Here is a 27,898-nt window from a genome sequence, read left to right on the forward strand (position 1 = left end):
AATGTTGTTGTATAATCAATGTTAATATTGCAAGTGAACCAGACATTTTCTCAGTTAGGTCTATTTTCTCTCATCTTTCTCCTATCAGAAGTCAGTGACAATCAGTACCCTCCATGGGTTGGGCCAACCAGCCACAACCACCTGGAGGTGGTGCCCCAGTCCAAGTACTCGGGCGTGTCGGGTTGCAGTGACGCGGTGTCCGGCGGCTCAGTCAACAGCAGCACCCCCAGCACTGACCTTGTCCTGGGTAAGAGGGGCTTCAGTTTCCATTTTTTCTGATTTTATTTGATTCGTTTTTTAGGTTGAACTGTGGTTATGTCTGCTGTGGTCAGGGTGGGGGGAAAAAAACTTGCTTGATTATAACTGGCCCAAACATTAGCATGAACTGAAAACCTGTAATGTCCACTAGGGGGTGTCTTTGCACTTCAAATCAGTTCCTAAAATGACATGGCATGACATGACCATCTTTGACGTGTTTATTTTTTACCATTTTTCTTTCACCATCTCACCACCCTCTCGCCTTCTGATTCACTGTCTTGTCAGATTCAAACCATCTGAACAAGTGTAATCACCTAAACTTACTCACATGTTCATGTTATAACATGGTCTGTTATGGTCTGTGGCTTGGTTTAGAGCAATGCTACAAGCAAAAGAAGTGTGCAGATACTCTACACAGATGAGAGATTATGCACAAATGTGTATTTAGTAAATAGTAGTAGCAGGTAGGTGAACAGTGTGAATGTATTACAGTAATGTCCCGCATATAAGCCGCATTGTGTATAAGCCGCAGGGTTTTAAGCAAGTGAAAAGAAACAAAACCATAATAAAGCGATATTAACTGCCCCCCTGTATTAACCTCATAGCTGAAGAAATGTTGCAGAATCAAAATATAAGCCCCGGCTAACAGTCGGGAATTTACGGTAATGGGCTGCACTCTGGGCATACAGTAATGTCCTAAATGAATAAAAGTGACTTGACTTGACTGAAGAAGGAACTCTTCTTTCACCTTTGTGTGCCCCATTAGGTTGCAAGACCATGTCTGAGGACAGCCCGGCATCCAGAGTGCTCCTAAGGAAGGAGGTGCTGCGGTTGGTGGTCAACCTCAGCTCTTCCGTTGGCACCAAGGGCCATGAAACAGGCCTTCTCACGTAAGCCAGGAAGTGTGTGTGTGCGTGAGTGCGTGTGTAAGTGCGTACGTGTGTGTGTGTGTGTGTGTGTGTGTGTCTGAGCGAAAGAGTGTTTTTGTGTGTTTAAATCATTATGCTTAAAAGGTAGACTTGTCCTCCTTGAGACTTGTCCTTGATCTTGAGTTTTAGAGTGTTACTAATGCCACTGCCCCACCTTTTAACCAGAAGTCCATGTTCCGCCCTGTCCGCAGCATAAAGGAGAAGTTCCCGTACGCGTTTGACGACATCTGCCTGTACTCCGAGGTGTCCTACCTGCTGGCCCACTGCATGTTCCGGCTGCCCTCCCGCCGCTTCATCCAGGAGCTCTTCCAGGACGTCCAGTTCAGCCCCGTATGTCTCTCTCCCCTCCGCCACTGAATTTCTTTACAACTGATATCCAGTGTTGTAGTCAAGTCACTCACTATGCCTCGAGTCCAAGTCCAGGTTCGAGTCTCCAGTGGTCAAGTTCAAGTCAAGTCACGAGTCTCTAAATTTAGCTAAAGGCTCGGACTCGAGTCTGAGTCCTGGACTCGTACTACAACACTGCTGATATCACAATGAACCAGAAACGATAACTGACCCTACTACTGTATGCAAGTAGAAAGTCATTTGAACACACTAATGTTTCTATCCTCAGTGTTTCTAGAGGGTTTCCATTAATCTTATTCAGCTTAATGCAGTTCTTGTTGTTACATCTGTTTGTTCCCTCTTTTTTCCAAAAAGATGTATGACGAAGCTGACACCATCTTGTCGATGCCACCAAAGAAGGAGGAGGGAGACTTTGCTGCTGTGTCCTGATCCTCCCATACAGTGCAGCCACACCCCCACCTCCACACACACACACACACACACACACACACACACACACACACACACCTCCACACCTCCACACCACACACACACACACACACACACACGCACACGCACACGCACACGCACACACACACACTCTTATCCTCCTCCCCTCACATGCGGAGAAACTAAAGGAAGCCAGGAAGAGTGGCTAGAGAGAGAAGCTGGGCGACAGAAGGGAGCTGATGGGAAGAGGACAGAAGAGTGTGCTGGTGGTTTTTGAGGAAGATGGGATATGGAGGAGTGAGAGGGAGGGAAAGATGGGGAGAAGTACATATCTTTCACTCTCTGTGTTCGCCGCGGGGAGATGGATCATGGCTGCAGTCAGAAACACGAGAAAACCCAAACCACAACAGCAGACCAGACAAAGCACATTGCTGTTTTTGTTTGCTGTCAAAACAAAAAGAGACATTTACCAAATATTATGGCTGGAACCAGTTGAGCAACGAACACAAATTCAAATGACAAACTGTAAGCCTGAACAAACCAATTCAGCATTACTGCGAAAGTAAAGAACAGGTTTTTTTTTTGTACATTTTACTTGCAATGAAGGACTATATTTTCAAAAGGATCCGAATATTGGCATGGTTGTTAAAGAACTAAAAGCCTGTCAGTATTCTCTTAACACTACAGAAAACTAGAGGCGTCCTCAACTGGAACAAGCATTGCAGGACAGGGTCCCCCTCAGTTTCACGACAAATAATCGTATGACGACTTGATGGATTTTATCTTTCAAAGCCTTCAGTCAAAGGACTGAAATCACACAACAGCAGCTGTTGTTTTATCTTATTTATTGTGTATTTTTTTTCATAGTTTATGGTGCATTTTTTTTTTATTATTACAACCTTCAAACAATCAAGCACCCATCATGTTTTGCCACTGTCCCTCATTGGGACACTCCGTCTTTAGCCATGTCATTCTCATTTCTCTTTCTAATTCCTTCTTTTTTCTGGAGAGAGCTGTTTATTATTATTATTATTATTATTATTATTATTATTATTATTATTATTTCAGCTGTAGGCGTTGGTACTTTCTTCAGTTTGGAGCTTCCATGAAGGCAGGTTGTTTTTTGTTTTTGTCATTGTTGTCATGCACAACACAGCTGCATTTCATCCAACTAAATGTCCCACCAGTCAGAGGAAGACGTATGTCCCTGGGTATGTGCAGTGTGCTGTCGAGGAGTCCATGTATGGCCAGAGAGAGCTGCTCCTGCTCGCAGTCCCCTGATTGGCTAACGGACCCTGTCCCGGCCGCATGTTTGTGCGCAAGGGGTGGAAATCTAACAGGCTTTTTTTTGCATGTGGGCATATGAACTAGCAATATGACATCGAGACAGAAGAAAAAGCTAAAATGATTTTTTTTCATCCCTTGCTTTTTCTTTCCTCTATATGCTAGCAACAGGAATAAATCAAAAAAGTTGAGGAGAGATGGATACTGTACGAAGTGAGTTTTTTTTTTTTTTTTTCTTGCGAAGACATGTCATTCCACCAGAGTAAGTCAATGCAAGGGGTCTTTTATTTTGAAAAAAATACTATTTGCTAAAATCCTACATAGGAACTACTACGTACGTCACTGAAGGGACATCATATCATCTTTCTTCTCCAAGTTTTGGCAAAAAAAATCAAATTGTTGCCATGTCATCCTCTGTTATCCTGAAGCCAAATAAGTACGGTTACTGTGGTTTTAATATATATACTGTTGTCCGTGAGATCATCACTAGTGTACCTCTTCCCTTCGCCTCAGATCAAGGGGTTGTATATCAGAACTGAATCCCTTACTCCATACAAACAATGAAAACCAGTTGAAAACATGTTTTTGTTTTCTGACCAACTCATGTAACTTGTGCAGCATGTGTGTGCAGAATTACACCATGTATTTAACAACCCTATGTTGACTTCACCATTTCCTTGCACAACTGCTCTGACACTTTTTTTTTTCTTTTTGCATTCACTCTCAGATGTTTACAATAGTCTTAACTTTCTATTTAAAAAAAATATCAACAAGGCAAGGAGCTCCTTTTATGCCTGGTCACTTTATTAATCAACAAGGTCGGTTGTGTACTTTCTGAAGAACCATTCTATATCCAGAATTTGACAGATCTTTTATTTAAATTAAGTAAATCGTCTTTAAAGCACTGGTAACATAAAGAGTTGTAATGTTGGTAGATGTGCAGACTACAACACGTATACAATACATTTCTCCTTGCAGCATCTTTCATACAGCATACTATCAGCATTGTATACTAAGCTTTTCAAGGAACGTGCATGACAAACTACACTCACTGTAATCCATTGCTTAATGTCAACCGAACACGTCTAAATCCGCTGTCTTTTCCCCAGATTTCAACGTTATTGTGTATCATCAGAGGTGGAAATAATTATGTAAGAGTACAAGTAAGATGCCTAGGGTGGAGTTTGTGGGGGGGCAATTGAACTCCCTCCCTCCACCCTGTTTCTTGTCATTGTTTTTGTTTAATATGCTGCTACTTGTCTGGATTTGTAGAGATTACTTGCGGATCACTTAAATCTTTTGACTGAGTTGATCAATGTTGTGTATGTATACCAGAGGTGAGTGAATGAGAGAGCGAGAGCGAGCGAGCGAGCGAGAAAGAGAGACCAGAAAAGACAGAATATTTATATTTTTCCTTAAGATAATATTGCAAGTATAATTTAAAATACTTTTTTCTTGTTTTGGGTTTTTCCCCATTTCTCCTTTTTGGCCGAATTTGTGACTCCCTTGTATAATGTGTACAGTATGTTTTAGGTGCTGTTGACCTTGACAAACATACAATCAAAGGGATATATTATTAAAAAAGGAAAAAAGACAATGGTGAATGGTTTGTGATTTATTTCCAAAAATCTGTTCTTGAGTGTATGTAATAATAATAATAATAATAATAATAATGATAATACTTTGTATATAGCGCCTTTCAGGATACCCAAGGTCTCTTGACAATGTGATGGGTAGGCAATGCGGAGGTCAGGCCAAAGGCCTCATAGAACAGGTATTTTCTGAGCACGTCTATAGGGAGGGGGCAGTGCGCATATGGGGCGTGGTAGCTTGTTCCATAGTCTGGGTACAGCAGCACAGAAGACTCTGTCCCCAGTCCGGAGTCTGATGCGGGGAATGTCAAGCTGATCCTTGTCACAGGACCACAAGGACTGGAGATCATGAAGATACTGGGGTGCAAGAGCGTGGAGGGATTTGTAGGTGAGAGTTTTAAAAATGATTTGGTCATTTGTTTGACGTGACTGGAATGAAAGGGTGGAGTTCTATACTACTTTTATTCAGAATAATAATTAAATACTATTGCTCATGTGTTGGTGTACAGCACACCCAGTAGATGTTTGCTGTATCATAATAGTCTCTTTATTCTTGAGCTACAATAGTCTCGAGTTATTTTACACCCCTGAAATGGTCTCAAAATCATACAGTCTATGGTCTTCGTGTGTCTAGTAATATACAGTAAGGCTCTGGCCCATCTGTCACTGAGCAAAATGTACTAGAACACTTGTGAAAGAAGAGGGGTGTCTTTTTCAATAATCTGTTCCTTTCCTCAATCTTTATTTTATAGATTTATATATAATGTCCAGGAGCCACACCCTGAAAATATGAACAATAGACATCAGGTCCCCTCAGAGGTCAGGGTCAGGGTTATGGTTGCCATGTAACTGTTGTATGGGCGGATGATAGGTGTTCAATAAATGAACATATCTTGGGTTAAGAAGAAGTGTAAAATTATACATTTTCTAATAATAAATAAAAAATGTTAATCACAAAAAAAGAATGATTTGTAGTTCGATCTACATTAATTTCAAATGGCATTGTTGTAGGAAGTATGGGTGCTCCAGCTGCATCACAGCTCTAAAGACAGAAATTATGCACTGCACGTCCATGAAAGTCTGCGTGGCGTAAATTTTGCCATCAGAGGATGACCGTGCCATTTTGGACGCACAGCCCGAAGCAACAAGATTGCATACGTCATATAGCGGACCTAACATACTAGTCAGGCTTGATTTTTGATGGATGATGTAATGTGAGGTCTCAAGACAAACAGACTAGAAATTAACCAATAACTATGCGAGTGCACCTGTCTGGAAGTGACTTCAACACTGCACCATTGTCCATTCTGTATTACTTGAACAAAAATAGTTTTAATTAAATTGAAAATACAATCTTCTGAAAAACATTTGAGAAAAATAAAGCTAATACAGTGCAAACATCCCCATCACTTTATAAATGATACCAAGAAGTCTTCCTTCACAGCAACAATGTGTGAAACTGTCTATGGACAGTGGTCCTTCAAATCACTGTGTGGTGTCAAACCATTTTAAAATATTATATTCAGAGTAGTCTAGGACATACAGGTAAAAAGAGCAAGACAGGCCCCAGCTGTGGCGCAACTGGCTGGGGCACCTGCACCGCACGCCGGCGACCCGGGTTCGATTCCCGCCCCATGGTCTTTTCCGGATCCCACTCCCATTCTCTCTCCCATTCGCTTCCTGTCTTTCTCCACTGTCACTGTCAATAAAGGCATAAAATGGCCAAAAAAAAAAAAAAAGGAGCAGGACAGAATTTACACTGGCATGCCTGCGGTCGTAACATAGTCTGTGGTGCACGCGTTGTGTGGTTGGACAGGCTGGCTCTCTGTGAGACAGTCCGAGCTGAATGATGACAGACAGAACGACACCTCTGTGCTGGTCGGCGAGTAGGTGAAATTGCACACGCTCGCGCCCCTCTCCCTAACGGGATCGTCGTCCCACACTCTGTCGTCGATCATCTCCGTGCAGCAGCGGGCCGACAACGGGGCGTAAGAACAACCGGCCTTGTTGGGATAGACCAGGAACTTGCACTCTGCCTCGCCTGGCTTGACCTCTATGATCTCGAGGTCACAGCACATGCAGTCTTCCACAGTCTGGGATCCAATCCTCTCGCTCGTCTGCAAGCACAGGAGGAGAGAACACTGAAGACAATTCTGTGTGTCATGTTTTGTCTTATCTTTGTATGTCTTTTTGTTTTTAAGTGAGATTGGGCTGATCGTGGAATGATAGTGGAATGTACCTCGTAAAGACAGCTGTCCAGCTCTAACACTTTCCTGTTCACCATGGTCGGATGTGTGAAGATCTCCACAACTGTTCTACGCAGTCTGAAGAATACAGGGGTCATTGTAAGATTGATGGGACTGTGGAAAATGTTTCCCAGATCTACAAATGTCTGAACTGTGTACTGACCTTTTCCTATATGGCCAAAGAAGAATACAGCAACCAAAAAGGAATATAATCGGGATTGAACTCTTCACCCAAACGTGCGTGTCTGCGAAAGGAAATCCATGAAATCTAAGACATTCACCATCAGTTGAATGTGATCTTGGATGCCTTCCTTATGTTACACAATCATGGCTTTGTGACTGATACTCACAGTCAGGGGAGGTTCTGAATGTCCGGCATGTAGAAGGGCCAAGACCTGCTGATGTATATGGCTGGGCACAGAAGCTGTACTCTCTGCTCTCCCACAGACTGTTAATTGTGATCGACTTCCTGTGTGGGTCGTCTATTGAAAGGTTGTAGGAATCTGGGAACAAAATGTTGCACCGTGAAGAGGTTGATCGCCAACTTGGCTTGTTAAATGTAGATGAAAAGGACGAAAAGGCATGAATAGCACACTGCCACTTGCCGCTACCAAGTGACCAGTAAACTACCAGCAACAATGACTTGCAAAGTCAGGAAACTCACTATGATTCTGGTCACTCCAGTGGCCTTTCAGAAAAGTCACAAGGTAGCCCGAGATGAAACCGGGGTGCTGGGGATCATCTTCCGGAAAACTCCATTCAATTGTGGCAGAGGAAGATGTCACCACTGGAGGATTATGAATTTGAACAAACTGTGTGGGGCCTGTAAATTAGAGGTTAAATGTTGGCAACTAAAGTTCTCTACGCCAAAAAGAACTAACTTAATAGCTAATATTAATCCTAAGTAACCAGAGTAACAACTTGGTGTCGATGAAACCCAAACTGACGCTTTTTCAAGCATTACCAAGACATTGTGATATATACCATGTACTTTATGTCATTGAGCAACTTTTCTGACTGCGGTCTGATGCAAGACGTACGCCTTCGACACTATGACAAAGTGCCGAAGACAGGAAAAGCGCCTTCCTGTCAACACTCACTCTGTTCCTGTAAGTAGCCAATGTGTGTCTCAATCACGCGATGTCCATCCTCTCCACACCTCAACACATTGAAGGTGTATCTGCAACCACCCGTAAAAGCTCCTAGAGAACAGATGTGGTTTGATATTAGCCTGATTAGTTACATGGAAACTGATACAAATCATTACACTGTGGCGAGCAAAGATTAGTACCTGCTTTGAGCGATAAGGATGTGTTATTTTTATGCACTGTTTCCCACCGGAGGTTGCTAGGGGTGCAAGGCAGTTCACCACTCCCATTCTGACACCACTCTACTGTGTACCCGCATGTAGCACTTGGGTCCTCTGTCCATGATAACACAAACCCAGTTTTGACACTGCCAACCACCTTTTTTGGGATAATGTTTTCTGTGGGGATACAGGAAAAATACATAATGTGTCAGTTATGTACATTTTTATGCAAATGCCCTGTCAATACACAGCCATATCTATACACTGAATGCATATGTTGAACCACAGCTCTGAGGAATGTCTCTTTCAGTACAAATTATGGGACAGCCATTGGACAACATTTCAGAGCCCACTGTTTACCCACCAGAATGTTTTGCAGGAGGGATGAGAATATGAGATGCAATGGAGATTCCAGCTGTGATGTTTGCACGGACAGAAATGTTACACCCTCGCTCATCAATGAGGATCTCAGACTGATTAACTTGTGGGTTCACACTTGTTATGTTAGTCCACAATGTTCCCAGGTTGTTCTCCTGCTGTAGTTGAATTTCATATGACTTGACATCAAGCTGCATGTCACTGGTATGCTGAAAGGTATGGCAAGTTTGAGCTATTAAGAGAGTTACATACTGTGAAGCAACTGCTGTTATAGCAATGTCATAAAATTTGTTTACGTTCTGGTATTTTTTCTATTGATCAGGTCATTGTCCTGTTGTGGTTGAAACTTACTATCCTCCATGTTACAATAACACGACGGCCACTTGGAAGAGCTTGTATACTCCTCCAGATGTCCAGAAGAACCAGGGGATCTGGTGAAGGTAAGGAGTGAAAGAGATCATGTTCAGACCAGTGTAATCTCTTTGTGAGAAAAATGTAAGTTTGGACTACTACAATTTTAAAAAAGGCTTTTTTTCAACAATTGACACCTTTACAAATAATGTGTGTGTGTGTGTGTGTGTGTGTGTGTGTGCTAAGACATAGTAATGGCAATTGATAGTGAAGCAGAACTTACATGTTTTGAAGAATAGCGGGCCAGACCACTTTCCCCATCCTCTCCCAGAAACTGCGCATTGTACCTTCACCGAGTACTGACTGCTGGGTTTTAAGTTGTCCAGTTGACAAAAAAAGTGTAGCGCTAAACCTCCAGTCTGTTCAATGGCCTACAAAAGCAGCACAGATCAGTTCACTTGCTTACAATAAATAAATGAATAAATGAATTAAAAACTGTGAATAGAATGTTGCTGAAATTGTGTTAATATAATGTTTGTTATTATTTTCATGGTGACTTGGTCATAAGAGTATGGATATAATGCATACCATAATATTTCCCTCAGGGTTAATTTGGACTTGGCAAACCATTGGAATATTTGTAAAGTTTCCTTCTATAGTCCAAGACACATTAGCTTGAGTCACATCAGGAATCACAGACAAACTCTTGGCAACTGGAAAAACTGGACACAAACGTCAAAATATTTAAACACTCTAGGCAGAACACTGTAAACATTAATTATAGTCAACAACATTCAAGCATTTGGTTTGCTAGTCAACAAACTAACCTCTGTCCAGTGCATGGAACTTGATGCTCTCCATGTTTTGCCCGAGACTGCTTGTTACCACCACGGTGACATTATACTCATGCAGGTGTGAGGCAGCCAGGAAGTTACACAAGAACATGTTACACCTGATGGGATCATGGCCTGAGTTCCTTCACAAAGGCACAAATGAAGAATTGATAAAGCTTGGACAGCCATTTTCTCTTAGTAAGTCATATAATCTGCTATATGGAGTTCTGTAGGCTTTGAGTTGTCTTGAATGTAGTCACATAGTTGAGTTGTATAGTTAATGTTCAAATGTTGGCTTCTTCAAATTCTATTGATATTTCATTTTGAACGGTGTTTTCAACTAAAACACAGCTTGCACCTTTTACAGCATATCACAGATATTTCTGTTTTGTCCTAACAGATCAAATTCAACATCAATGAATAAGTTTTACTGTTGAATTGCTGGAAAAGAAGAGGAAGAGGTTCCCAACAACAGCAATACAACATCATTTCAACATAACAATTTGAACTTACTCCACAAGCAGATCATAGCGGTGCACGTGGCGCTTGCGAAGGTTAGGCGGTCTTCCAGCATCCCATCTGCAGCTCCAGAGTTTCAAATCCTCTGTCTCACAGCTTAGATTTCTGGGCTTCTGTGGAGGGACTGGTGATACGTGTTTTCATAAGTACAGGAGTTCTCAACCTTTTTTGAGTTGCAACCCCCTTGAATAATCAGGTTGGTATTTGCGACCCCCCTCCCCACCACCCCATCCACTAGCTGCATTTGTTTTCCAAGTACTTAACAGTGGACGAGGCTTGTACTTTACCATCACACGTGTTACAAACACATAGGACAACCCTCTCATGTTCATAATAGCAGTGTCTGACCATAAACAACAATGCGCAGCTAATGGATCAGCAGAGGACTACATTATCATGACATAACATTTTCCAAGTCAAATACTACTATTGGCAATTTCACTTAAATGCTTAAGGCCAGACTACTGTGAAAAGCCATTCTGTTTGCATCTGTGTGCCTGTGTGCGTGCGTACGTGCGTGCGTGCGTGCGTGTGTGTGTGTGTAAGACATAATAATGGTAATTCAGCAAAACTAATGAAAAGTGAAAGTGTAAAGACTGTAATTAAAATACAATATTATCCCAGGTTGAGAACCACTTGCTTAAATAATGTAAATATCATAAATGTCCACAATTTGGGCAGCCATACTATTATAACACCTCTAGATGTGGATTACAAGGCAATGGTTATCAAGAATACTAACAAGTGACAAAGTTTGAAGTGAAGTCCTTATTGCCATTGGAGTCAAAACAACTGAAGCTGACCCCCAGTTCAGAGGTGATATTGAGATTGACCACGGCAATGGCTTTGACCTGGTTACCGACGTTGATGAGGGGGTATTGTGTTCTGTTGAAGATTATGCTGGTGACTTGGGCGTCCCTTGGCGCCACACAACAGAAGTGTACTTCGGATCTCTCCTGGAGAATCTCCTCAGATGGAAATATCTGTGGCCTCTGCCAGACATTATGAGCATCTTCATGAACACCTGAAAAATCAAACCATACATGCAAAAACCCATCTAGGAGACAGTCTAGAGAAGACTCAGGAGAGAACAGAGATCATCCCGAAAAACAAGGCTGGTTGTTTGTTTGTCTAATAAACCAATGTCATTATGAGCCAGACATGAATCTGTTACAATTACTAATTCATTAAATGATAACAGTTTATAACATTTCTTTTTCTTACCTGAATTAGTTTTCCATTGGCTCCAGGAACCTACAAAAGTAGAGTTGTAGTTGTGGATATGTCTCATCCTCACCGAGTGATCAGCGCATTGTAAAGGCAATTTCGAAGTCCATGTCCAAGTTTGGAATGGTTCTTCAGAGTTTTGTGATTTAATGCTTATGTTTACCTACGGGAAAAAGGTATTTTAAATGTCCAACTTAGAGTAGCCTCTTGTCTAGCTGATTAAACTTTGATGTGATTTGCAGGCTCTACTTACACTTTCAATTACATTGAAGTTATCTGTGCGGGCCACTTGAATTGCATAAGTAACATTTTGAAGTGCGCTGTCTGCTGTCCAGTTTACCACAATATGTAGATGATCTTGTGGATGCATGTCAAATTTAATCGGTGCAAAGTCCATAAAATCTGAGACACAGAATGACAATAGGATAGCACCTTGAACCTAGAAATGAGTTTATCCTTTGTTGTGTTGCAATATGTTATACTTGTTTCTGGACATAGGCCTAGTAGTTACTTAGCAGAACTTGACCTAAAGAATGTTAACTGTTTTGACCTATTGTGATTTCAACCTTCTGAAATGTCTGCATGACATTTTGTACAATTTCAATTTCTATGTAGCCTACAATCATTCAATCCAACAAATTGCAAAATCTATATCTCCATCTCGAGACTATTTTGAACAAAATTGCCAATTTGAAATAGCCTTAGCCTATAACAATTTCCTCCCAAAAAAAATGTTACATTGTGTCTCTTCACATGCTGAGGGTCGAGGGATGAGTTTGAGATGAAATGATCGGTAAACGGACCAGAACATAGCATATCCTACGGGTACTATGAACAGCCTAAGAACAAAACAGGTGTGCACTTACCAAAACCTTGGCACCAGCCGTTTTTCCAAATGATCGCAAGTATAAGACATGTAAGCCACAACCCCTGATCCATTGCATTCCATAAGTCACTCGTCAGTTTCTCCAAAATGACACATGGCACATGATGAGTTGCTAATAGGCTATGAAAGTTCTACGGACTTGCATCTCGTGGTTGCATCTCCATCAGGTAGCCCTGCTCATCCATCAGGTGACCCTCACAGTTAAAGCAAGCTATTCAATCCACACTCCCATGTAATGCTAGTTCAGGCCTAACATAGGCATATATATATGAGATTGCTGTAGTAGCCTATAGAGGTATTCGACCATCGCCTAGTTAGAGTTACGCGAAGTGAGAAAAATCCACTATCTATATGGATCAGCGAATTCTCACCCCGCAGTGCCATCTAGAGGTGAGGTTCAGCATTGTCATTTTTTTTCTGAAGAAGCCTTGTCTGAAAGATTATTAATCTTTCAGACAGACTTCTTCAGGAAAAAAATGCTATTGACCTAGGCTGTAGGCTAAGTTAAAGTGTTTTGGTTTACATTATGATCAGATTATGAAAATAAGGTTATAGTGTAATCGTTGTAAATGGTCATTTCGACAGGCTGAGTTATTATTAGGTTATAGGTTATTATTAAGAAAATCGTAGGCCTATGAATTATATTATGAGATGGATCATATGGACCTGACACCTGACACCTGACACCATGCAGGGCCCAACCAAAACAAAAGCAGTGAAAATTAAGTAATACATGTATCTTAAATATTTAGATCTGAAATATGTTATACTCTTCATCCAACATAATCCATACGGCTACCGAATTATAGGCTAGTAGTCTACAGAGTTTGCGCTGCTTCAACTCTCTCTGATCATAATGTTTTTATACTGGCCCATGCCAGTTGGCTCATTTTACTGGAAGCCACAACGCGTCGACTCTCTCGGTCCCACCCTCCGCTCCGCCTGCTCTTCCTATGCTTCCAGTTCTGGGAATTCTGATAGAGGGACCGAAGTGTTGGTTGAGAGTATCATGTGCGCAACTGGAAATTACAGCGTAACTAGTCCATCTAGGATACTTACAAATTGCCATGCGGATAATATTCGCTCATAATTTTTGGAATAAGGATACTCTCAAACATAATAACAGGTAAGCACGAAGACAATCGTCGCTATTTGGTGAAGCCAGTACTAGTCTGCTAACGTTAGCCGCCGCTTTTTCATTTTTCCCAGGGAGGGAGTGGGCTAGCAGATAGCCTAGCAGATTTGCTACATAACAGTGCATCCATTGTAGCTTAACATTTCGCTACTGTTGCGTCAATGAATGTCTGGAAAAGAGCACCATTATAGGTCAGTGAAATGATAATAATAAAACAAGAAGAAGAAGAACAACAACAAAACAGATACAAATCGTTGGGAATCATTTACTTGGGGAGACAATTTGCGTTTGTACGTTGACTGTGCTGTTCTCTTCCCTTTGCTGTTGTTGGTGGCTTGGCATGGCTGTTGTTACACTGTTCATAAGCTCAGTTACGTTATTACACCTCATCTAGGTTAGCTGGCATGTTTAGAGCACAAAACAATGGTTAAAAACAACAAAACAGACAACAAAAACAACAGCAGATAAGGCAAACATGTCATGCTGCTGGTAGAGTCGGGGTACAACGTTACATAACAGGATACAATATTTACAACAAACTTAATACAACAAACCTTAACACACAGTTATTATAATGTATTGACTACGAAAAAATCTTGACAACATGTTTGTTAGTGTTTCTGAGAAGTGGGTCTGCATAGGCTATTAAGGCAGCACTCTTGATGGATTAGGCCTTCTGACGTGTTAGTGCTTTTGAGTGTCGAAAAGGTCTAAACAGCAATTATCAATGTGCCTATCCCAAAATCTTTATTGCAATTGATGTATTTTCAACATGACATTGAGAATGTGGAGAACATCATCAAACTGTTTTTGTCCCCAATTTAAACGTTTATTTCAAACATCAATTATTAAAACCCTCACACTCACAGACAACATCCCTATAGCCTAGGTTCCCTTCTTGTCCTTTTCAATCCATTGTGTGCACCAGATTGCTGTGCTGCTTGGACTTCCTTCTCTTTCATGGCTTTCACTCTGGCAGAAGACCACTGTTTTCTTTTGAAATCTTTTGCTTGGATTAAAGCTGTTGAACGGAAGCATTCCTGCAAAGACCAATACTGGGGCTGTATAAAGTTTATGATTGATTCACCCAAAAGATGAAATTGATTGGTGAAACCCGCAACTGAATATTGTTGGATGAACCTGTTTGCTATTAAAAGGCTTTTTGTGGCTTCAGAAGTCTAGAGTTGAGTTGTTCACCTGTTCTAACATGTGTCTTGATGTTTGAAACTGTCATCACTCAGAATTAATTTCTCAGTAGGCCTGACCAGTCTATGCCCCTGTATGTACAAATTGTCTCCCAAAAATGAGAAATGTGTTTCTCGTAAAGTGCAAGAATTTCCCACTCAATTTTCTAATGTAAATTTACCCTGAGTAAATTATTGACTGAATGTTGTGTTCATTGCCGTAAATGGACAGCGAGGCCCTACCATGTAAATATTTAATGACCTCACAGAAGCCATCTCTGTGGAGAGAGACACGGTGGCACTCATAAAATGACCTTTTATTCCTCTGCCAGCTCATCCTCTCTCCTTATAGACACCACACACATGTAAAAACAAATGTAAATAACAGAGAGAGAGAAAGAGAGAGAGTGTGAGAGTGCAAGAGTGCAAGAGAGAACGCGCGCGCGAGAGAGAGAGATCAAATTTCTAAATGCAAGTTCCCTTCAAAAATCACACCCAGTTGTGAAGCCAAGGAGTAGTCCTCGGGGAAAAGAAAATGAAGCTTTTTATCGGAAGGCTTGGTTTGGAATGTTTTTAGTTGGTTTCTTCCAAATGTGCACTTGTGCAAGTGAGCACTGCATACACGCTTTGTCAAATAATTCAACAGGTGCACTCAAAATGGCCGATTAGCTCAGAGCTGCAGAAATATTTGACGCTTTCTCGGCTGTCACTACGCCAAAGCCTGTAGAACATGAGGCCATTTCTGTCTTTCAACAAACACACTGTACGCGCGTGCACGCTCACACACACACACACACACACACACACACACACACACACACACACACACACACACACACACACACACACACACACACACACACACACACACACACACACACACACACACACACACACACACACACACACACACACACACACACACACGATTCATTTGAAAAACCACACTATGCTGTGACTTTTCGGAGGCCAGGGAGAGGCAGAGAGGAAAATTGCAGCCTTGTTCTCTGTGCGTGAAGGCCATTGGGCCTGGCATAGTGGGAAGAGAGACCATTCTGCTTCACTGGGAGGTCATAGAATGACCACAGTCTGAGAGAAATGCAGTCCTACAGAGCCACAATCAATTGACCATACTGGAGCATGTTTATTTAATGAGGGTTTCATTTCCAGTAGTTCTGTGGGTTCGCGTTGTGGAGCGCCAGATGGAGAAAAACTGTCAGAGGACCAGATGGTGCTCAGGTGTACACACATCTACAGGAGTTTAGTTCTGTGAAGGAATAACTGTGTCGTGTCTGACCTACTGTACGCCGCACATTGTGCCCTTTAACAGTTGTGAGGATGAGGAAGAAATGTAGTCGTGAGTGAATGTAAAGCTGAAGAGAAGCTGAGGAGGACAGGTGTTATCAATGTTAGGTTTGTTCAAAAGTGTCAAAATCAGATGTTTCCAGCACTGTTATATAGCCTACACTGGCTGTGCTAACAATGGCATGCAGTAATCAAGCGAGGTAATAACAAACCGTATGTGTCAAGTTTAGGCTTGTTAGAGAGGCATGAAAACTGGACTTTTCTGGTCCTAACCCTGCCTACAAATGAAAGTAAATGTGTAGACTGTTGGAAACTTTCTCTTTCGTTATGAATTTTAGCTGCCACTGTCTGTGCGAGGTATTTCTTCAACCAGAGACTTTGGATCCAGGCCCACTGTTTCCCAAGACGTACTGTATATTGTTCTTTCAGTCTCCCCAGAGTCACGCTGTGTGCTCTGAATGGGTCTGGATAGTAATATCCTTCCCCCAGTACTCCCTCAGAGTTTCCTTTCCTTGTGGAGTTCCTGACCCAGGTATCAGAGGAGCTTTTGTATCTCTGACAGGCCAGAGTGTGGGTGGACTCCCTTTGAAGCATGGCTATTTCCTGTTGTCCACCCCCTGCTTGCTGACCCAAATATACAAATCAGATCCTTTTTTCCGTCGAAATTCATTGAATTATTTTCAGCCTGACATCAAAAATCTGATGTATTACAGTTCAGTATTGCATTACACTCTTCTGGGAAGGGATAGATAAACATATTGACATTGGCATGCATCATCGATATAAACATATTGACATTGGCCCTCTTCTACTCAAGGTATGCCATACGAAGGCTGAGAAAACCTTTTATGATAGAGGGGATGGTCTGTGAAGGTTTCTTGGAAATATTAAACTTTCATGGCATAAAGTAACCTGCTGGACTGAGCTGCTGAGTAATAGCTCATCAAGCCTGCTCGTGGGTGTCTCCATCTGGCCCATGGATGTTGTTTTGAAGAGCTTCAGGAGCCTTGCTCGCATCCTTAATGAAGTGGCGGCGTTACCGAACATAACTCACATGACTCTCACACGGCCTGTTGCTATAGGAGATCAAAGAATGCTGCAGCAACTAAATAATTGACGCCTACACACACACACACACACACACACACACACACACACACACACACACACACACACACACACACACACACACACACACACACACGCGTTGTTGCGTGTTTGCCATCAGACTGTGGGTGTTTTCAGCCGAGCGCCAACCGTGATGGTGACTGACTTGCTGGAACTCGAAGGCAGCTTGGCCTCAGCTCAGTAAAACAAACGTTAACGCACACCCTGCTCCCGGGGTGACTCACAGATGACCCCCCCCCCCCCAAAAAAAGTGCTGGACTTCCACAGCTAATCCCCAGGAGCCGCGTCTTGTTTACTTTAGAATAGGCTTGTGAAGGGGCGAAGTGGCAGTAAACGGTTGTTGTTCTGCTCCTCTTGGGCAGTGGCTGAGACCCAACCCAGATTAACGAGATGCTCGTGGCAGACCTGAATGCCTCCCATTTAGCTCCTCATGATCTGTCCTTTCTTGATTCACTTTGTTTTTTTTTTATAGGGAGGAACAGGGGGAAATCTCAGCTGCTACTGTTTAACCTGCAGCCATACGAGCCTCCCAGCATGTTTTCCACACTGCTCTGTGTCCTGTGTCTGATACTGACAGTTAGACCCAGTTTGTCTCAAGATGGTAAGTGATAATGAATAACTAGGTATTGGTATTGTTATAGCCAGTGTTATAGGCTATTCATTGTGTGTGTCTGTAAAAATACCTGACACTGAGTTATGCTGCAAACATTTTCTGTGTAACACTGGATAAAATATGAATTGTAAGATGGGATGCATTTCCCAAAACCATAGTTGCAAACCGGTTAGTGACTTTCGTTGTTTGGCAACGGGAAATTGCATTGCAACCAACAACTTTGCTAACTTAGTTAGCAACTATGGTTTTGGGAAACACACCCCAGGTTTGAAAGTAAAGCAATAATGCTATGAAGTAGGGCTGTGCAATTAATCGATTTTAAATCGTAAACGTGATTATGTATTTAGGACGATGTTGAAAATGTGAAATCATAAAAATTTATTTTTCACTTTAGCTAGGGTAATTATTACGGTACTCATGAATTTTGTGGGAAAAGTTAAATATTTTTTCTTAATATTAATAATTTAAAATGAATAATTCATTTGCTTTACCGGCAATTAGAGCAAGATTTGCACTTAAATCCCAATGGGGAAATTATTTACAAAATGTTCAATAAAAACAGCATATTTGAAATAATCGGATTTTGAGCGAAGAAAATCGGGATTTTATTTTTTCGGCCAAAATCGAAGAGCCCTTCTATGAAGCATTCACCACTTTGTGAAATTAACGTCAAGAGCCTAGTCTGAAATAAATTTAGCACAGGAGAGAATGCAAGAGGGAGAGACAGGCCACTGGTTTATTTGATTTAACGATGCCCTTATCCTTTCAGATTCCCCACTTCGTGTCCCTCAACAGATCAGCCTAGAAAAAGACTTTGACGCTCAGAGGCTGTCTGTCACATGGCAGTGTAACCTTGGATCTGTCTTCGACATTGAGATCTACCGCACAGAGTTCATGGACATTGTTTTTAATGTAAGTGTTAGACAAAGACATCATTTTAAATGTGGCCTTTGGTGTTGTTCATTCATGTAATGTCAGCTTGGAATATTCAGCTCCCAAGGTATCACTTAAAATAGCCAGAGAGGGAAAATAAAATTCAATCAATGGTCAATGGGGATTAACCATGTTATGTGTTGTTGCCAGAACATGGTAGCACAAGCCTTTTATAACACTGATGAAAATTTTAGCAAGATACAACTTATCTGGGACAAACAGGTTCTTGAACTTGTTTGCTTTTCTCGCTTCTCTTACCCAATTGTCATGACATGGACACACCTTGCCTTGGGGCATCCATCGTAGATGGGTCCACCCCACCACACCTAATTAGTTTCAGTACAACATTTTCCATCACGTCTTTGTATTTCAACGTATGACAAGTGAGCGGTTGACAAGGCCATAATTGTTGGGTGCACCTGAGATTCTCATTGTAGCTCAGGTGCCAGTGTGCTCCAGGCTAACCCTCCGCCAAACATTCCTCTGTTATGATTCAGCTGAGGTGATGAGAGATGGGATACTTCCACTGACTCCTCAACTACTCTGGCTCAACTCACTTGCACCAAAGAGTATAGAAGTACTTCTATACTCTTTGCTTGCACCATGTACCTCTTCAGCTCTTCAGTTGGAAGTGGTCAAGGCTAAACCTTTGGGCTAGATCAAGGGCATTTTCTTATTCACTTCCTGCATCTATTTATATAGTCATAAGCAATTAGCTATGAGTGTATTTGAATTGCAGTTTATTTTTGTGGTCATCAAGGATCATGCTGAACACCCAGTCATTTAAAAGCTGTGTCTGTGAACATTTGGAAAAGTTCAGACGTTCAGGGAATGCACAGTTTTTGCTGACTATTTTCCGTTTACCCCTCGCTAATGTTTTCCTGTGCTGTTTTCACAGGAGACGGTGGAGCTGAGCGGTGAGAAAAGCGCAGGCGAATGCCACTGGAACTGGACCTCGGCGGTGCCTCTAGAGTGCACCTCTCTCTCAGTCCAGATCCGCTCCCGAGACCGGCTCCGCGTCAGCGACTGGAGCCCTTTACAAACCACTGAGGGTAGATGTCAGAAAGCACTTTCCTGGAATTTAATTTAAAATAAATAAATAAATAAATGATAGAAAATGACAATGGTTGCAGTATGAATTGGGTGTAAGAAAATGAAAATCAAGATTCATCAATGCTAAAATGAAGCCTTAAAATGTTTTGGTTGTAAGATACATGATGATGATGTGTGTGCCACCCTTCCTTCTTTGCTAGCAAATATATTGATTCATTTCGGTCAGCAGTTTTTCAAAATATCCAGCCTAAGGGAGCTGTGGTCTTACTGACTTTGCATTTGTGCTTTATGAAAATAGTCCTTTTGCATTTACCACTAAGCACAGGAACCGGATCAGTCTGCCTGCTAGTGTATTCAGATGGAAAAATCAAATAGGTTCAAATCAGTTTTCCGTCTTTTCAGGGGATGACCTCCCGGACAACACAGGGGCCAAGGTGTACCCAGTGGACAAGGTCGTCCTAGCTGGGAGCAGTACCACTTTCTGCTGTATTCTGGGTGAGGGGCAGGTCCTGGAGGACATCCGTTACATGAGGAGCATCATGAAGGAGGTCCGGTTGAGCCGGAGGACCTACGCCGTCACTCAGACCCACCAGCCACCTTCCAACGCCTCCGGGACAAACGTCTTCTGCCGAGCCACCGATGCCTCCATGAAGACCACTGTGCAGGGAGCTGTCATATTTGTCGGATGTAAGCACTTTTTTTACCATTCAGGAGGGTTGAATCTGAAACAAACCATTTTGCTTGTATAATTTCAAAGAACAAAAATGTTTGAGAGTTATTTAAATGCACCCATGGAGTAGACCTTTATTTTAAGCTAAGTCTGAACCACTGTGGGATATACTGTAACTGACTGTGGGTGCTGTCTAACATCACATTTCCTTGAGAGTTTTCTGAATATTTGGGCACGTGCCTCTGTGCAGACCCCCCAGCTGATGAGGAGCTGCTGTGTGAGACCCAGGACCTGGTGTCTGCCATATGCCAGTGGAAGGAGGGCCGCTATACTCACCTGAGGGGCAAACTACGACGCACACGCTACACCCTGAACGGAAGGTTTGGATACTTCTGGCACTCCCTTCAAACACCTAAATATTTACTTATGAATTTATATAAAAGAAACTGTTAGTCATTTTGAAGCACAAATAATAATCAAGAGGTAATTTCAACAAAATTGTTCAAATTAATTGTAACAAAATTAAAAACATGTATTTGTATAATTAGTTTTCCCTGTGAACTTTTTAAATGTGGTTTACATTTTCTATGTTTACACTGAATCTCAGATTGTCCTTTTGGTTGTTTATTCATGTGTTGGTGGCGTTGGTCCTCAATAATATATGGTATTTTCTTTCAGAACCTGTGAAGTCTCTGTGAAGAATGGCAGGAGATGTCTCTGGGAACAGTGGGAGGGTAACTGGACCCTCGTGGCCAAAAACCCCTTAGGAAAGAAAGAGATCCAAGACTCCGCACCACTCAGCCACAGAGGTGAGGTTTCCATGAATTATTCCAATCAATACATCAATGAACATGTAATAATGGCAGATTTATTTGAAGGCAATTCACTTATGTATTCTAGTTTACATTTTTCATTCCTTTTTCCTGTTTTGTTTTGCTGTTTGTCTTTTACAGTACACCCTGTGGCTCCTAAGGATTTGACAGTCTTGGTGAAAAATTCTCGGAATGCCACTTTACAGTGGTCTTGGCAATATCCAGGATACAAGGCATTCCCCTTGATATGCCAGGTCAATGTTGCTTCTAATGGAGTCTCAGTCACAGTAAGTTTAAATCGAATGGATTTTCCTCCTTTCCGCCTTTGACACAAAGACAGTTAGTCTCCTTGTGCTAGTACATTTGTATTGGTCCTTTTTAGTGTAAGATTTCCTCTCCTAACTACACTTAAACAACTACAAACACAACAAAAGCTAGACACGCTTGGAAAAAAAAGTAATTTTTCTGTTAGAAACTGTTTGTTTATACTGCATTTTCCCTGACTGTGCCCTGTCTCCTTGCCAACCAGCGTAATTACTCTGGAGCTGGACTTTCCCTGGTCCTGCTGGAGGACCTGTGGCCCTATGAGACCTACAGGGTTCGAGTCCGCTGCGGAGCGGAAAACAACTTCTGGATGTGGGGCGACTGGAGCTTGGAGAGCAGCTTCCGGACCAAAATGGACAGTGAGTCTCCTCATATTGGCTGTTGCAGATCTTGTGATGCTGGACCTTCTAGTCAGATGTTGATTTGCCATGTTAAGCTGATTGCCTTGCAAGACGAACAGACTAATGTCGTATTGATTTTCGTTTCGGTTTTAAATTACTAAGGCAGTGTGTGCTAAAAGCTTTGTTATTACTTACAGGGCCAGAGATGCCAGATATGTGGATATGGATGGAAAGTGACAATTCCGGCCAAATCCTCTGGAAAGTAAGGCATTTTCTAGAATCACTGTCCCTCTTGGCTGAAAACACAATCCACACTCTTAATTGATTTCACAATGATAAGTGCACAATCAGGAAAAGCAAACAAGCCTTCAACGTAACATGCAAACAAGTATCCAATACATTGCTCCACATAACAATACCAAACTAGAAAAGCACTCAGAGAGTGCAAACTTCAATAAACAATCAGACAAACCAACAAACCCCGATGAAAACATAACCTCCTTGGTGGAGGTAATTACAAGACTTTTAAAGATAGTGTCATTGAACTTTCCGACATTTCCTCCCCAAAGCCTCTGTCCAAGAGAGAGAGCAACGGAGACCTCACAGGCTATGAGATCACTCAGGGAAGTGCGTCGGGTGATGGAACACAGCGCCTGGACGTTCCAGTGAGCCAGCTGAGTGTTCCGCTCGGCCTGCAGGGCAACACCAGTGAACCGGTCGTCACGCTCCTCGCCCGCAACTCGGAATGGACTTCTGGTACCTCACAGCTCATGGTCCCCAAATACTGGGCAGGTAGGAGATCACTTCTGAAAGATACTGTTCATTTGTTTTCGTTTTTTTATTGTAATTCTATTCGGTGAACAATTTAAGCATTGGTGTTGCACAAATGATGCCATTTGTCTGTTGGATGTCCATGCGGATGGCACTGTAATTATACTGGGCAGTTAAGCACGTTTACAGGAACTGAATTGTTACCGCAACACACACACACACACACCGCTTGTTTCTTGTAGATGTAGATGTGACGGGCTCCGAGATTGCCAGCCGAGATGGCGGTTTCGACATGTCCTGGCCTGCCTCCGCCAACGCCAGTCGCGGGTATGTGGTGGAATGGTTCAACACCTCCTGCGGTCAGTACTGCAGCGTGGACTGGCTGAAAGTCCCGGACGCGAACACGAGCGCAAGGATCGAGTCAAGTGAGTCCGAGCTACCACTCACCCATGGCCACGTTCTGAAATCCCACTGGGTTCTGTAGTACGTGTGTCTAATGTCATGTGTGTGACCTTTGTGTCTCTGCCAGGTGGATTACAGGCAGGAGTGAGATACACCATCTCTGTGTACGCCCTCTCCGACGAAGCCCCAGAGTTGTTCGAGAGAAGGCACGGCTACCTCGAGGAGATGGGTAAGGAGGAGACTTCCCAGACATGTCGCTGCACCGTTGCCAGCCCACAGTCTCTGTCCTTTTGTGATCTTAGACAGGCACCCACTCCTATCTTATTCTCATCTGACATTCTTTCCCAAGGTTGGAGATTTTGGGCATGTCTGGCTCACTTGTTGTCATTAATCTGCTTTTGAAACACAGTTCCAGCCGAGCCTGTTCCATTCCTGGAGGCAAGTCAGTACGAATCCACTGTGCTGCTCACCTGGCAAGAGATTCCGCTACACAGCCAGAGGGGATTTGTTCGGGGATACAATGTTTATCTTGCCAATGTCACGAAAAACACCCTCTTAGGTAACACTAAACCCAGTGATACTAACCTCACGGTTGCATGGTTTTCTTTGAAGATTGGACCATGACCAATATAAGTGCTTATTCAGGAAGGAATGCCTGCACATGTTTATCCTTTTTTAAGTTGTGTTAAGATTAAATAATGGCCAACAAAAATATTTATGAATTGCACTTTTCGGAGTGAAGCTGTGTTAGTCATATATTTCACGTCCAACCATTACACTCAATCTCATGTTGTCATTTAAGAAAATATGTTAATAATTGATAAATGTAATGTTTTTTTTAATCCTTTCCACAGCCAAGATTACAGATCCCAGTGTGAAGAACTGCACTATAAAGAAGCTTGACCTTGGCACGTACAAGTTCACTGTCAGGGCCTACACCGCAGCGGGAGAGGACGGCGGCTCCACGGTCTCCATTATGTTGGAGCCTTACAGTATGTTTTGATAAACTCATGCGGATACTAATGCCGGCTTTTGAGTAGATGATTGCAAGGAGCGGTTGAGGTAATCATTAATCACTGATCATGTCTTCTGTGTTCTTCAGCTGACCTCCTCCTGTTTGAGATACTTATCTCTCTGGCAGCCATGAGTGTTTTCTTCATCCTGGTTACCGCTTTGTGCTACAGGAAAAGACAATGGTACTCTTTCATTACTTTAACTTGAGCATGTTCTTGCACCAGTTGTTAGGATGTAATGAAGTGCAACACTAGGAGTTTTAATATGTCCTTTGTTACTATAGAGAAGTGTAAATATAGAGATGGCTATGTTTATTTTGAAAATGTCACTGATTGTTTTGACCTCCTTTGTCACAGGGTGAAGAAGGCCTTCTACCCAGAAATACCTGAGCCCAAGCTTCCAGGGCAGTGGCGCACATCTCAGGTAAGTTTCTCTTGGTCTAGTCTTCTTCTTTTTTTTTTTTTTTTTAAATAGAGCCATACAATTTGAATCAATTTAAAATAATACACAGCCAATACAAAACTGTTAAAAGCCATTCAAGTAGAGATTGATGTCATTAAAGTAATGCTATGTAGTTTTTTTGCCTTAAGAGGTTTTGATAATGGCAATGGAATTGAATGGCTTTAAATTCACTTTGATTTCAAAACAATAAATACCCCCCCCTCCCCTTTTTTTAACATTTATTTTTATTTATTTTGTTTATTTTTGTCCACAACAATAACAATAAATGTCTCCTCCCAGGCCACACTGGACGTGAAGCCCTCTCCTCACAGCATGGTGCACATTGTGGAGAACCCCCAGTGGGACTCCAGCAAGGAGGGGCTGGTGCCCGTGTCCGAGGAGGACGAGGACGGCGACGATTCGGGCAGCGAGCCCACCGACACGGACTCGGACGAGCCGGGCCTGCTCCGCTACTACAACCAGGTGGTGGGCGACAGCGGCCAGGCCCTGCGCCTCCCCATCGACTCCTCGTCCAGCTCCGTGGGCTCGGCCGACACCGACGTCACCTACACGGGTATCCAGACGTCCCCGGGGCCCCTGGACGCCCCGCCTCAGGTGGAAGCTCTGGCCGCTGGGGGGTACCGTCCCCAGGGCCAGGTAGTGCAGCAGCAGCAGCAGCAGCAGCAGGTGGATCGGTCAGATGCCGAAGCCGGAGCTCCTGCGTCAGCCTCGTTCGGAGGCTACAAGCCCCAGTGCACCTGGAGGCCGGACTCCCCAGATGGGAACGCCATTGACGGCTCAGTGGGCAGCCCCACGTCGGTCAACTCCTCGCAGTTTCTGATCCCTGACGTCTCGTCGGAGGACCCCAGGAACACCGTGTCCTCGACCACGTGGATCCCAAGCTTTCTGTCGAGCAAGCCCTGAAGCCAGCTCTGGTTTTCCAAAAAGTGGTTCTGACCCCAAAGACTGAAGGGCTGTTCCATTGAGCTTGTTTGGAAGTTTGACATTCACCTAAGCATGTACTAACACTAATCAAATTATGTCTGATCCATACACTACTCACAGATATGTTTTTTTTTCTGAGCAGCTCAATGAGAATATACCTGTACTACTGACAAGACAAGGACATTGTGGACGTTAAGAGGAGTAAGACTTGAGTAGAGACTTGTCTGATCCTCTTAAACATGCTAAGTGTTAAATATTGATGTTAAGCAAGTATTATTTAGTGTTGTTTGTGTCATATATGTGTATAGTAACCTTTGTGTGTGTGTGTGTGTGTGCGTGTGTGTGTGCGTGTGTGTGTGTCTATGATGGTTTGTCAATGAGAGTCCATGTTCATATTTTTAATAAGCTGACAAAAACACTACAGATATTTTGGACAATAGAAGTATATATGCTACGAGATGTAAACACACCACACTTGAACACATTTTTGTGTTCTTCAGTAATTTTCTAACAGTCAAACTCTTACTGGAGCGTACCGTTCAACACCTTATCTCACATTATGCCTTTAATTGTTATGCTGCCAACAAAATGCACTTTTCGTTTTCCTTTTGTGTTGTACCAGTCAAACAAAAAACAATCCTCTTTGTGGATTCTGCTGGTCTAAAGAAAGGGATTGTTTTTTAGGAAGACAAAACTTCCAAAGACAGATAGGTCCAAAGATTGTACTAAAAAATGTAGTACAGATTGTGCTACAACAAAATCAAGTTATTGATGAGGTCCCAGTTTATTCAAGATGAGGTAAAATCCTACATTGTAGACACATGTTCTTTGTGGCTGTGTGTGTGTTGTTGCCTTGTGAACATTGTGCAATCTGCAGTGCTAAGGTTTTTTTTTTTAAGGATGTTTTTTTTTTCTTTTGATAGATTGCAGCGTTGTGTCAGACTCAACGCTGTGGTTAGCTTGAGTGTGTTAGGCAACACTAATGGTGCAGGCGGTCAGGGCAGATAAGGCTGTTTTGAAAGACTACTGTGAAGATACTCTTCATGATATATAGCAGGACATTTTTTTTCCTTAACTGCTGTTCAGGTTATACTGGAGTCACTACGAAAATGCAGTTGTCATTTCTCAGGTTAAGGAATGGGATGACTTGCATAAAGTTGCCTCGAGTGTGAAGCATAAAGTATAATAACAAAAGACACAGGGGCATCATGTAACTAGAGCATATATTATAGAGTGTGTTTAGAAATTACTATTGTTCTAAGCCTGTTGTGTTGAGGCTGTAAGTGCTACTGTGACTTTCTTTACATATTAAGAGGATATCTGTGCAGTAGGCAGTGACAGTGTTATTACTATTAGTGTGTGTTTGAGTGAGTGTGAGTGTGAGTGTGAGTGTGAGTGTGAGTGTGAGTGTGGTGTGTGTGTGTGTGTGTGTGTGTGTGTGTGTGTGTGTGTGTGTGTGTGTGTGTGTGTGTGTGTGTGTGTGTGTGTGTGTGTGTGAGTGAGTGAGAGAGAGAGAGAGAGCGAAAGAGTCAGGTATATTGCTTTTAAACTGTGAAATGGGGGTCAGAGGTGCAGAAAGCTGTTTATTTTTTGCAGGCACGAGATGCATCAGTGCATCAGTAGACAGTGAAGTCTACATTTACGATTGCAAACGCGGGAGAAGATATAGTTCTTGGATTAAAAAGGAAGCATCAGTAGATGTGATGGTGCACATTGACAAAAAGAACAAAAACTTGCCAGTAGCTGTCATCTTGATGACATTTTTCTGCATTCTTTGCTGCTTTACATGCATGCAACGCAGATGTAACTAACACTAACTGTAATTAATTGCTTCTGTGTGGTTTAGTATTTATATCAACTGTTAAACTAATAACTGACAGCTTGTGCATGATATTATGACTACAATAAAGCTATCATAAACTATATAACCATTAAAACACTGAATACCCCTCTGAATGTGGTGGTGAATTCTCATTATTTTACAATATTATCATATCACTATTTAACCTTTGTATCAGAAATGTGTCATACTTGAATATTATGTTGTAGCCTATCTGTCTTTCTTTGTATGGGTGAACTTAGGAGACACTTTGATTTTAAGATTCCATAGGCTTATCACATAGTTATCTATCTGTGATTAATTATGCATTGGATATAATTGTCATCACATATTTCCCTTGGATTCAAGGACCTTAATAGCCAAACAATTTCAAGCATTTGATGGTAATAATTGAGCAA

General features: G+C 42.3%; 3 protein-coding genes across 3 annotated transcripts in view; 2 read left to right on the forward strand and 1 right to left on the reverse strand.

Annotated features, from left to right (window-relative positions):
• LOC134089444 (rapamycin-insensitive companion of mTOR-like) overlaps window positions 1–4,845 on the forward strand; it is a 29,089-nt gene extending 24,244 nt beyond the window's left edge. Inside the window, exons 37-40 of the mRNA XM_062543886.1 lie at window positions 89–247; window positions 1,025–1,148; window positions 1,379–1,517; window positions 1,890–4,845. Of these exons, the coding sequence (XP_062399870.1) occupies window positions 89–247; window positions 1,025–1,148; window positions 1,379–1,517; window positions 1,890–1,964 (497 nt within the window). The 3' untranslated portion in view covers window positions 1,965–4,845. The remainder of the gene's footprint in view (window positions 1–88; window positions 248–1,024; window positions 1,149–1,378; window positions 1,518–1,889) is intronic.
• A 1,392-nt stretch (window positions 4,846–6,237) lies between these two features.
• On the reverse strand, window positions 6,238–12,827 carry osmr (oncostatin M receptor). The gene is made up of 17 exons (XM_062542936.1): window positions 12,570–12,827; window positions 11,957–12,105; window positions 11,701–11,866; window positions 11,219–11,500; window positions 10,471–10,600; window positions 9,952–10,100; window positions 9,713–9,846; window positions 9,408–9,555; window positions 9,125–9,204; window positions 8,760–8,982; window positions 8,378–8,572; window positions 8,187–8,288; window positions 7,751–7,909; window positions 7,437–7,589; window positions 7,250–7,331; window positions 7,080–7,164; window positions 6,238–6,957 (listed from the first exon to the last, which is right to left on the reverse strand). Exons 1-17 carry the CDS (start codon window positions 12,640–12,642, stop codon window positions 6,595–6,597), a joined length of 2,673 nt encoding a protein of 890 aa, XP_062398920.1. The 5' UTR covers window positions 12,643–12,827; the 3' UTR covers window positions 6,238–6,594.
• A 730-nt stretch (window positions 12,828–13,557) lies between these two features.
• Window positions 13,558–27,616, forward strand: lifra (LIF receptor subunit alpha a). The gene is made up of 18 exons (XM_062542938.1): window positions 13,558–13,715; window positions 17,814–17,942; window positions 18,724–18,866; window positions 19,786–19,939; window positions 20,343–20,627; window positions 20,861–20,990; window positions 21,289–21,419; window positions 21,564–21,709; window positions 21,952–22,105; window positions 22,285–22,349; window positions 22,657–22,879; window positions 23,101–23,283; window positions 23,388–23,489; window positions 23,670–23,819; window positions 24,115–24,252; window positions 24,363–24,456; window positions 24,631–24,697; window positions 25,016–27,616. The coding sequence occupies exons 2-18, from the start codon at window positions 17,876–17,878 to the stop codon at window positions 25,637–25,639; spliced, it is 2,856 nt and encodes a 951-aa protein (XP_062398922.1). The 5' UTR covers window positions 13,558–13,715; window positions 17,814–17,875; the 3' UTR covers window positions 25,640–27,616.
• Window positions 27,617–27,898: the final 282 nt, after the last annotated feature.

The sequence above is a fragment of the Sardina pilchardus genome, chromosome 8, assembly GCF_963854185.1.
Source record: "Sardina pilchardus chromosome 8, fSarPil1.1, whole genome shotgun sequence".
Classification (NCBI taxonomy): domain Eukaryota; kingdom Metazoa; phylum Chordata; class Actinopteri; order Clupeiformes; family Clupeidae; genus Sardina; species Sardina pilchardus.